The sequence below is a fragment of the Eleutherodactylus coqui genome, chromosome 5, assembly GCF_035609145.1.
Source record: "Eleutherodactylus coqui strain aEleCoq1 chromosome 5, aEleCoq1.hap1, whole genome shotgun sequence".
NCBI lineage: Eukaryota > Metazoa > Chordata > Amphibia > Anura > Eleutherodactylidae > Eleutherodactylus > Eleutherodactylus coqui.
The window spans coordinates 74,363,680-74,376,010 of NC_089841.1; the positions used below are offsets into that span (position 1 = coordinate 74,363,680).

Here is a 12,331-nt window from a genome sequence, read left to right on the forward strand (position 1 = left end):
TGACTCAAACGTAGTTATGTATATTGAAACAGGAAAGGGGGACATTCCAAACCCCGCCCCCTTTCTGGTAGGACATGTATTTTAGAATCACCTCTAAACTTACAACCTACCTATGAAGCTTCTGTCGCCACCCGAAGTGCAGATGGATTTTTCAAACCTTCAACAAGACAGTCCGCGGTTGATATGACCTACCTCTTGTACTGAGCGTGCCGCTGGCTTGTCTTGGTGGTTGGCCAGTATTAAAAAAGGTAAAGTGCATAGCTGTGGATGTTGCAGGGCAGAATGGAGCTCATTCCTGGCAGTTTCTAAGTCTTCTTCAGATGAGGCACTATCAAGGACAAATATTACTCCTTGAGATCCCTGGTAATAACGACTCCAGTATTTTCGGATATTGGCTGCTCCTGTATGAAGAAAAACAGGAATCTCTTATGATGTATAAAACAATATAAAAAGGCTAACAAAACTAAAATGACAGCAGTTATCAACCCAGTATGACGTTGCGTATTAAAGGGGTTGTCCCGCGAAAGCAAGTGGGGTTATACACTTCTGTATGGCCATATTAATGCACTTTGTAATGTACATTGTGCATTAATTATGAGCCATACAGAAGTTATCAGAAGTTATTCACTTACCTGTTCCGTTGCTGGCGTCCCCGTCTCCATGGTGCCGTCTAATTTTCAGCGTCTAATCGCCGGATTAGACGCGCTTGCGCAGTCCTGTCTTCTTCTCTTCTGAATGGGGCCGCTCGTGCCGGAGAGCGGCTCCGTGTAGCTCCGCCCCGTCACATGCCGATTCCAGCCAATCAGGAGGCTGGAATCGGCAATGGACCGCACAGAAGCCCTGCGGTCCACCGAGGGAGAAGATCCCGGCGGCCATCTTCACCAGGTAAGTAAGAAGTCACCGGAGCGCGGGGATTCAGGTAAGCACTGTCCGGTTTTCTTTTTTAACCAGTGCATCGGGTTTGTCTCGCGCCGAACGGGGGGGCTGTTGAAAAAAAAAAAAAAACCCCGTTTCGGCGCGGGACAACCCCTTTAAGGCAAATGTCTCCGGAAGAACCTCTATCCATATGCCCTTTAGGGAACACCATCTATTAGCTACAGAGGAGAGCAGCTGAGAAGTGGCATCTCTCGCTCTGGTGGAGGTAAGCCATATGTGCACCGTTCTAGATACATGTAATGTAACCTTAGGAGGTGCTAAACCATCTACAAAACAGCTGTTCAGTACAGTAATCAGTAATGACACAAGAGGTCGGAGTATAATATAAACTTTATTTTTGTTGTGGATTGTTTCTGTTCTCTGAATGCAGTCCGCAGTGTAAACTGGGCCATAGGAAATGCAGTACTACGCCTTCACTTTCCTCTACATATACTGACCGAATATACTAAATAAACACATATTAAAGGTTTTTCCAGAACTAAAATATTGATGATCTATCATTATTTGATCAGTGGGGTCAGACGCTCGTGACCGTCGCAGATCAGCTGCATTGCTTGGGAACACAATACCACCTCTTTTCACGTCAGTGATGTTAAGTGAATAGGACTGAGCTGCTATACCAGGCGCAACCACTATGAAATGAATAGCGCTATGCCTTGCATGCACTGAAGAGGTCATAGCGGTTACCCATTTAAACAGCTGATCATAGGGGGGCCCTGAGCAGTAGATCTCCTGTGATGAAATATATAGGTCATCAAAATAAGTCCTCAATATTTTAGACCCGGAAAACTGCTTTAAGTTTATTAAATGATTGTGCGTTTTGGGCGACCCATTTATGTTAGTAGATGCCATTTGAGGATACCCTGATCCTTAATACTAAGATCCTTAGCAATTCCTTCGAATCTATGAGGAAACTCCTGTATTAAGTGTTCGATTTCCCTGCAGCGCCACCGCAGGGGACAGGGAGCATTACACAGTGCCCATTGCAATTAAAGGAGAGGGACACTTTTTGTAGCCACTTTCAGCTCTGACTAAGCACCCTTTTATATGTGACTATCAGGCCCAGAAGTGCCCAACGGCCCGCCCAGCGATAATCACTCCTGTGACTTTACACAAGAGCGATCATCCGCTCATTAAATAGAGGCGGACCAGACAGAGACCCCTCCAGGCACCTGCCTCTCTCCACAATAAACAGGCAGTCATTCATCTATGAATGACTGCCTGTCTACACAAGCCGATAGCGGTTTGACGTTTGGATCACGCAGGCATAAAAATCAAACCAATTCTCTGGTCGTTCAGATCGTGCAAGCGTTTACACTGAACGATTATCATTCAGATTCCGGCAATCCAGCGAGAATATCAATCATGCTAATCATATAAAATGGCCTTTTATAGATAGGGTACCTAAATGAGGGCCCTCAATCTGTTAAAGGGGTTGTACCAGAATAGAGTATCCTCCGGCTGGGTAATACAAGTCCATTCCGGTACATCTCCTTTAATTCAGAATTCTCTCACGTAGTACTTGGAAATTAATTTTCTTAACCCCGACAGCTTCTTTCAGCATGGATAGGTGTTACAGATGCCATTCAAGTATGATACATGTCATTGGACGTAGCCATTGCAATCAGAAGTTACAACATCCATTATACACACTGCCGGCTAGAAAACAAAGTGCAAAAAGAAAACGGCTTCTATTACCCGGTGACTAAACAGTTTATTTTATGACTAAACAGCTCAATATGTAATAAGTTCAGATCCCCTTGAAGTTGTGGTGATAAGTATACAAGGCATCTTACTCATCAGGTAACACACGCTAATACTGTAGGAGAACAATATCCTCAGTGTGTGGTGTGACACAATTTTTTGGACAATATCCAGACTATAAAATGAAGTCAACAGGTGATTTACAATACATTGGGGGACGAAGAACCGAAACTGAGATTTAACATTACTATCTACTTGGAACTCGGCCAAACCAATGGCTGGAAAATAGTTATTTGCTGCAGGAACGCTCCCCTCATTTGGGTTACAAGTTCTACTAAAAAGTAGAAACATTCAATGTTTAGGTTTATTTTTGCTTCACTTCGATTTATGTGATTAGTATAGAACACCAATTACAACTATAGTTCAATGAATGGCTGTGATTGGCTGAGCGCCACGGCACTCAGCCAATCAGAGGCAGCACTTCCTGGAGGAGGAGATTTTCCAATCCCCGGCCAGAAGACATGCCTGAGGACCAGTGCCAGGGATTGAGGAGAAGATACAGCAGAGCTGGACAGCGCTTCTAGGTGATGTATGCGGTTGCGTTTTTTCTGCAGCTAGGGCGTAGTTCAGGGATTTAACAGTAGGATTTCCTACTGTCCAAGTTGCATTGCACAAAAACAAGCGTTTTCATGCGATACAAGAGAGGGAGGCTCCATAAGTAGACATGAGCTACAAAACCTCGCAAGTTGCAGACATATCGCGAAATCTGCAAGGTTTTTTTTTTGCTCGCAGTGTCGCATGCAGCAAAACATCGCAAATGTAAAAAGGAACCCATAGGAAAGCATGGGCTTCACATACATGTGAAACAGGCCTAAAGCGAATGTGCCAAAATTCAAGCTGGCCAGCACATTCACACGTTTGGTTGGGTCTGCTCTATAGCAGTAAAAAGGTGTTGTCTTTCCTCCGCATTGCCACCTGTACATATGGCTGATTGGCGGTGAGCGCTGGTGGGTACTGCCGCCGCTCCCCCACCTCCACCAATCAACTTAATCCCTTCTTCCTGCCATACCACGAGCGCCACTGTCTGAGAGCACCTCTACTTCTATGGAAGAGAAAAGAAAATCCCTTGGGGAGATCAAAATATTTTTTTACCCCATTTTCCCCCTTTAAAACCTAGGCACGTCTTACCAGATATAGGAGTTCAAATCAACAGAGCAAAAACCCATCACAGATAGATCTCATTCAACCAACATTTCTATCCACCAATGCAGAGCCGTATTCACTTCCAGGTCATCAAAATGTATCCAAAGTTTCCCCATAGCCAAGTCCATCACTTCGTGCGTCATGTATGGCATGTGTGCATTTGTGTACGCAACTACAAGTCCCTTCAGCGTCCATTGCAACTTAGCCTTCAGCAAAACACGCATGTGTGAAATCCAATCAAGCGCAGAAGTGTGCGTAACATGCAAACAACGCAAGAGTTCATCTACGTTCTCATCTGCATGCTACTTCAGCATCAATAGTGACTCAGTCTGCAGTATATCGCACATATACGTGGTATCAACAAATCGAACCCAAAGGCATGCATCAACGTAAGAACTCATTCCCTTCTCTTGAGCTCACAGTGCCAATACAACAATCTGCCCACAGCAGACCCACGTTGCTGTGTGAACCACTTCACTCAGGGTCGGCACAGCTCCAAAACTGGGCGTGCTAAGGCACCTAGTTTTCCATGACTGGGTAGCACAGCTCACAAATAATGGTAGACTCCCCTCCTCCTTCAAAGAAGCTGATATGCCAGGAATCCATAATGCTCCTTCAAAAGACTGCAATCTTCCACTCAATGACCGTGGACCCTCCAACCACGGCGCCCCCACCACATGAGCTCCAGCACATAGAAACACTAATTTACAAGACACGTCTCCACATCATAAACTACCAATTGCCAATGTATATTGGGTTAAAACTGCGTACGTATAGACACACATATGTAACCAGCCATCATTATACAGAAGAGAAAGACACAGTACACCTCATATACTGCTAATGTCGAATATTTAAGCCTCCAGGCCTCAATGTTTGCAGTGCGTGAATCCACCTCAATCCTTGACAACTTTTCTCAGTCACCTCCTCTCCTTAATGGTCCCACTGAATCGATCACCCTAAACCTCAATGGAGTTCCTTCTCCACAAAATGTTGTGCTACTGGTACACTAATTAACTTCTTTCTTATGGTGCTCTTAAGGCTTGTTTATCCTCCGCCTCATCTCCAGTCGTCTGCCTCAAATACCACAAGCCACATGGGCATAAAATGGTGTAGATAACTTACTCCGATCTACATGTGCATCTTTCTTTAATAAACGCTCTACCACTGTTTGGGTGCCTAAACTTATTACCCTTCAGCACGTTACTACAATTTTGGCAATTTAGGCAGAGTAAATTATCTGATCTAAGAGGACAAAGAAACGTCTAGCTTGATACTCCTTCGACCTGACCAATTTGCCTCTCAAAAGGACTACTCCATGTATAGGCCACCATCGGGGGTGAAGGATATTCTACAGCACCAGGAAAACCTCTCTGTAGTGAACGCTGAGCTGCTACGGTCACTAAAGTGACTCATAGTTGCGTACACAGATGCATACGTGGCACACTAAATGGACTTTGCTATGAGGAAACGTTGTACACATTTTGATGACTTGGAACAGAAGACCAGCAGCGCTCTCACGGGATTACACAATACAGCTCTACATTGGTGGACAGAAATGTCTGTTAAACGCGATGTATCTATGATGGGTTTAGATCTGCTAATTAATCATGAGTAATCACATAGGGGATTGGCTCATCGGGAGAATATATATATAATTAGTGGGATATTGTAGCTATCTGTATATTTCGATAAAGGGTCACGTGTCGCAATGTTACACTTTATATGCCGTTTTGAGCAATAAAAAAAAAACAAAAAAAAACAACATTTGGATATGCTGACATCTGTCTGCTTTTAGAGTACTAGATGATGCTGGGTAGGGTCGGCCCGGCTGGATGATTCCACTGCATTCCAGTGTTGAAGTAAGGAGTCCATTAGTGCGGTTTCCAACCTTGGATTTGTAGGTATTAAAGGGGTGGTCTCGCGAAACCAAGTGGGGTTATACACTTCCGTATGGCCATATTAATGCACTTTGTAATGTACATTGTGCATTAAATATGAGCCATACAGAAGTTATTCCACTTACCTGCTCCGTTGCTAGCGTCCTCGTCTCCATGGTTCCGTCTAAATTCGCTGGCAGCTTGCTTTTTTAGACGCGCTTGCGCAGTCCGGTCTTCTCCATTCAGCACGAGCCGCTTCAGTGTGCTCCCCGCTACAGCTCTTCTGCGCATGCGCAGACGAGCTGTCACTGCTCGGGAGCGCGCTGAAGCGGCCATTCTGCACCATCCTCTGTTAGAGGAAGGTGCAGAAACTGGAGCTGCCCAGCGGAGAAGACCAGCCCAGCCCAGCAGCCCCGAGAAGCCTCCCAGGTAAGTGATGGGTCGGGGGGGGCTGCCGCTGCGCCGGGCTGCGCCGGGGGGGGGCTGCCGCTGCGCCGGGCTGCGCCGGGGGGGGCTGCCGCTAGGCCGGGGGGGCTGCCGCTGCGCCGGGGGGGCTGTCGCTGCGCCGGGGGAACTAGCGCTAGGCCGGGGGGGCTGTCGCTGCGCCGGGGGAGCTAGCGCTAGGCCGGGGGGGCTGTCGCTGCGCCGGGGGAGCTAGCGCTAGGCCGGGGGGGCTGTCGCTAGGCCGGGGGGGCTGTCGCTAGGCCGGGGGGGCTGTCGCTGCGCCGGGGGAACTAGCGCTAGGCCGGGGGGGCTGTCGCTGCGCCGGGGGAGCTGTCGCTAGGCCGGGGGGGCTGTCGCTAGGCCGGGGGGGCTGTCGCTAGGCCGGGGGGGCTGTCGCTAGGCCGGGGGGGCTAGCGCTAGGCCGGGGGGGCTAGCGCTAGGCCGGGGGGGGGCTGTCGCTGCGATGGGGGGGGCTGTCGCTAGGCCGGGGGGGCTGTCGCTGCGCCGGGGGAACTAGCGCTGGGGAGCCGGGGGCTAGCGCCGGTTACCTGCTGTCTGGTCGGCGGCTGCGATGCGTCCGGTTGCCATGGAGACACAGCTGGCGGCGTCTCGGGAGCGCGCACGTCGGGCTGCAGCGAGCGACTGGGAAAGAGCCGGCGGCCATCTTGAGGAAACTTTTATAACTTGCTGAAACGCTGGAACGGTAAGTACGAACCAGCTAGAAATGTCATTTACAGGGGGGCTTAGTAATGTGTGTTTAATGGGGGGGACTGGGCAAAAAAAAAAATTAACTGCTTCCTCGAGACATCTCCTTTAAATCAATGTCTGACGTGACTGATGAGGGTCAAACACTCCGAAAGAGCAGGCGATTTCTTTTTCCTTATGGAGAAGACTCTGGTGATTACTTGGCCTATATGAAACTCCTTAAGTCAACTTGGCACTCTGCAGCAATAAGATTTCTCATTGTGCAGAGCCCCGTCAAATACCTGTTACCCAACCTTTCTTTACACTGGGAAAAGGGGTATCTTCCTTCTGGATAAGGCTTCAATTTGGTTTGTATCCTTAGTCCTATTGCAAGGCCTGTTGAAAGGTATAGCATCAATTTTCAATAGGTGGCCCTGAGGAAATAGTCTTAAATACCTTATTTGCATAACTTTTTCCGAGGGAGCATTGCATGGCTTATAACACCACTCCCCTATGCCAAAGTGGTGTTCCCCAAAAGAAGAAACTTTATGCCTTCAAATACTACAGAATAAAAACATTAACTACATGAATATCGGCCAATTTGTTTATATTAGTCGCATAAGAGGACTAGAATCTTTTTTTATTCTTTAATGTTGTAGAATGGTAAAGTTGGAAGTCACCTCCAGGGTCATCTGGTCCAACCCCCTGCTCAGTGCAGGATTCACTAAATCATCCCAGGCAGATATCTGTCCAGCCTTTGTTTGAAGACTTTCATTGAAGGAGAACTCACCCCCTCCTGTGGTAACCTGTTCCACTCATTGATCACCCTGTCAGAAAGTTGTTTTTAATATCTAATCTATGTCTCCTCCCTTTCAGTTTCATCCCATTGCTTCTAGTCTAGAAGGTCCAAGAAATCCCCAAACCTGATCAAATTCACAGACCAAATGATCTAAAAAACACAAACCGTCTCAATATCAGCTAAAAGCGTCACACCTAAGAGAAAATATGAACTTTCGATGATTTATCCTCCAGTCCAGTGAGTAGGAACACATGTTTCATTACGAACATGCAATTGGCGCAATTCAATAAATACCACATCAAACTAGAAGAACTTACTTCTTACATACGCATGTTTAGCTCCTCATATTTGGGTTGTACATGATTTATAATCCAGAATATATGAAACAACGCAAACATTTTCAGTATAAATCAGTTATTAGGTCGAAAGCCATGTACACAAAAACCTTTGCGCTTTCTCCAAAATGGACAAAAAAAACTTCTTATGACAAAAAGCAGATCCTCAGAAGACTCGTAGATCTTAAGCGGATCATGGAGTCAGCAGGATGTCCATCCTGGCATACGTATTTTACATGTGTTCCATATCCATCTTTTTCTTAACTTTGCCCAAGAGGGAAATTAATATAAAAATTAAAAAAAGAAGTAGTAGAGTAGAGAAACATCGTAGTGTGATGAACAGAATGTAAAAAGCATCTCACAAAAGTACAATACACAGTACTAGTTTCTCAATTCATTCAAGGGGGTTTTTCCAGATCAGGAAAGCATGGCTGCTTTTTCCAGAAACTGCATCGGGGAAGCTGCGGTCAGTCGGGTACTCCCCTGCAGGTGAAATGGGGTATTACATGTCGGCCATTCAACTAAATGGCAATTCTGGCTCTGTTATGTCCATATGGATAGGCTTCATGAGATAACCCCTTTAAAACATCAATGCTACTTGCCAATTCGCTCCCAGTCTTCTGATCCCCAGCTATCAACTGTCATGGCGGAGGGAAGATGCATCTGTCCATACATTTTCCCTGTAAGGGTAAAGTATTACATGTCGGTTGTTCAAAATAATAGCCGACCATTTAATGTATTAAAGGGATATCTTACAAAAAATTGCAGGAACCCTGCTTAGTCTGCTCTAAAAACAAACGAGGATTATTCATCTTAAGTCTACTTTTACACGTTGCGATAAATAATTTGCCAGAGTGAACAAGCAAACCGTGCCACAATAAAGGACACGGGCAACTTTGGGCTTACGGACACAACGATTTTCGGCAGATTTTCATCTCCATTTGTCAAAAGCTATAACTTTTTCACATTTTTCTATCTACACGGCCGTATGAGGGCTTGTTTTTTGCGTGGCGAACTTTTTTTATTACGTGCTATTTTTGAGTACATAAAACTATATTGTAAAACTTTTATATATATTTTTTAATGCCAGCAGCTATCCAATAGATAGCGGCGATCGTGAAAAAGTTTTAAAAAGTTTTTAAAAAGTTCAAGTGTCACCTCCCCTCATGGATCGGATCCATGGGGGAGGTGAAAATACTTACCCCAGGTCCTCCACAATGTCCCGGTCTTCCAGGACCTAAAGTCCCCTTCTGCACATGCACAGAGGGGCTTGCGCCCCGAGAAATCCAACCTCCCATTGCTCCAGGCTACCAAGTGATGTCACCAGGGACGTGATCACTGTTATCCAATAAACAGTGATCATTTAAAGTTTAAAAAAAAAAGTGTAAAAAAAAAAAAAAAGGAAAAAAGAAATTTGAAAGTTTAAAAAAAAAAAGTTAAAAAAATCTTACATTTATCTCCCCTCGCGGGAGGATAAAATGATGTACCCAAGGAGGACGCATACACAAAAGCCATGAATTGCCAGGGTATTTTAAAATCTCCCTGCTCTTGGCTACAAAACTTAGCTGAGAGCCTGGAGATTTCCTGGGGGTAGAAGGGAAGGGGGGGGGGGGGGCACGGTGAGCGGTTCCTGATCACATAATGGTGATGATGTAAAAGTCAAAAAAAAGTTGAAGTTTCATCTTCCCTCACCGATGCAATCGGTGAGAGGAGATGAGACATTTTATCGGAGGCCTCTGTATTTGAACCTAGACGTGATCCTCCTCCGTGAACCTTCCCGGATTCTGCACATGCGACCGCCGGCAAAATTCTGGACACATGCGCAGGAGGCGGGGAGCCCAGGAAATTTAAAATCTCCTTGCTCCCGTCGATCAACGTGATAAAAAGATAGCGATCTACCTTAGGCCATATGACCGAATAGGAATTATGGATTCCGCATGCGCCTGATCTGCGGTATAACGCAGATCAATCTCATTGGATTACATAAATCCGCTCACATTAGTGGCTCCGAATTGCGTAATCCACTCACAAAAAAGAGAACGCAGCAGGTTCTACCGTGGATATCTGTGACAGAGCCAATTGTGCTCCATGGTCGCGGATATAACGGCAGCCCATACGCTACTACATTGCGTACAGGCTGTGGGTAACTGTCTTCGCTAAGCGACGGTGTGGGAAATGCAAACAAAAAAAAAGGTGTACTGCGCATGACCGCCTGTGTGAGTAGGCAGTGATGCACAGTACGTTACGTGGCCGTACGCAGCGCCACGGCCGGGCTCACAGCTGGGATCCACTGCGGGCCTCCACAAGCGGATTCCACATACAGCTGTGTGAGCCCTGTATTATTCAGACCGCTACCTGTAATGCGTAATTTACAAGAAGCCCCGGGAACGCTCGCCTTCATGCAGTTTCAGGAGCAGCTTTGGTGAACGCTTTCTGTGTGAGACTGCCGCACTTTAGCAAGATTACAAAGCCGCACAGAGCTCCACTTTTTACACCCCATACCCGCCACTGAGGTCAAGAAATACCCCCAAAAAGCATGAGAGGAGAAGGGATACACGGTTTTATTGCCCCATGTACCCATACCAACCAGCCTCCGTAATTACCCCTGTCTTCGGAAATAACGCACAGTTAACATTATTACTTTATGGAAGATTGGAGGGATGCCAAAAAGGGTATGGAGGATGGGAGGGGGGGGGGGGGGGTTATTTTTAGGGAGTCAATTTTTATTTCGCACAAGTCAGCAATTGGGCCTGGAATTTATTCAGTTGTGCCCTGAAATCCAACGGGTGTTCCTTCCGTTATAGGCCTAGCAGTGTGTGCTGTAAGTAAATTAGGGCCACAATGGGTATGTTTCTGAACATAGGACAAACGGAGGTATCCATTTTGGGGTGAAAGTCTTCATCTAAAATGTGTGCTGTACAAAAAAAAACAGTTTTTAAATTGACACAATTACCAAAAAAATGAAAATTGTAATGTTTTTCCTGCTGCTTTGCTTAGATTTATTCAAAAATTGTAGAGTAAAAATACACAGTACACCCCTAGATGAATTCGTTAAGGGGTCTAGTTTTCAAAATGGGGTAATTTGTGGGGGTCCTCTGTCGTTTTGGCCGCGCAAGGGCTCTACAAGTGGAAATTGGGCCTAAATCACCTTCATGCAAAATCTAATGTTCTGAAAGCCACCGATTACTCCTTTCATTTTGGGCCCCGTTGTGCATCCAGATATAATATTAGGGCCCCAATGGGTATATTTCTGAGAACAGAACAAACGGGTATCCATTTTGGAGTGCAAGTCTTCATTCATATGTGTGCTGTACAAAAAAAAACTTTTTAAAATAACAGAATTGCCAAAAAAACAAAAATTCCAATTTTTTTCCCTTTTGCTTCGCTTGAATTCATTCAAAAACTGTGGGGTCAAAATAATCAATACACCCCTAGATAAATTCGTTAAGGGGTCTAGTTTTCAAAATGGGGTCCCTTGTGGGGGTTCTCTATGGTTTTGGCCGCTCAAGAGCTCTTCAAGTGGGCAATGGGGTATAAAAGGCCTTCAAGCTAAATTTCTGTTATGAAAGACACAAACTACTCCTTTCATTTTGAGCCCCGTTGTGCATCTAGACATAAGATTGGGGCCACAATAGGTATGTCTCTGAACACAGGAGAAACAGGGGTATACATTTTGGGTGCAAATCCTCATTATCAAGTGCACTACAGAAAAAAAATCCTGTATTTTGAATGTCATATTTGCAAAAATATGAAATTTTATTTTTTCTACTCTAAATTGCATAAATTCCTAAAAAGAAACTCTGGGGTCAAAATAGTCCTGACCCCCCCCCCCCCCCCCCCTCAGCGAATACATTAAGGGGTGTAGTTTTTCAGCTAGGGTCATTTGTGGAGGTATCTATCATTCGGACACCCATGAGCCTTTGCAATCTTGGCTTGGTGCAGGAAAACAAAGTCTTCCTCAAAATGCTGAAAAGTAATATTAAATTTGTACGTCTCCTAAATGGTTAAAAAAAACAAAGTTTTTCAAATGTACATTCAGAACAAAGTATACAGATGGAAATATATATCTTAGCAAAAATTTGTACAGTATGTTTGCACATGTTTGAAATATTACAGTTGAAAATGTGAAAGAATTTTTTTTCAAACTTTTTCCAATATCGGTACTTTTAATAAATATACACAAGTTCTATCAGTCTGTTATTACAACCTAAATGAAGTACAATATGTGGCGAAAAAACAATGTCAGAATCACTTATATACAAAACCTTTACGGAGTTATGCTATGTTAAGTGACACGTCAGATTTCCAAAATTTGGCTCCGTCACTAAGGGGTTAATGGGGAGCCG

General features: G+C 45.1%; 1 protein-coding gene across 2 annotated transcripts in view; it reads right to left on the reverse strand.

Moving 5' to 3' along the window:
• ARL15 (ADP ribosylation factor like GTPase 15) overlaps window positions 1–12,331 on the reverse strand; it is a 254,827-nt gene that overhangs the window by 129,995 nt on the left and 112,501 nt on the right. For both annotated transcript variants that reach the window (XM_066602734.1, XM_066602733.1), the window contains one exon: window positions 193–401. In XM_066602734.1, coding sequence (XP_066458831.1) covers window positions 193–401 — 209 coding nt within the window. The remainder of the gene's footprint in view (window positions 1–192; window positions 402–12,331) is intronic.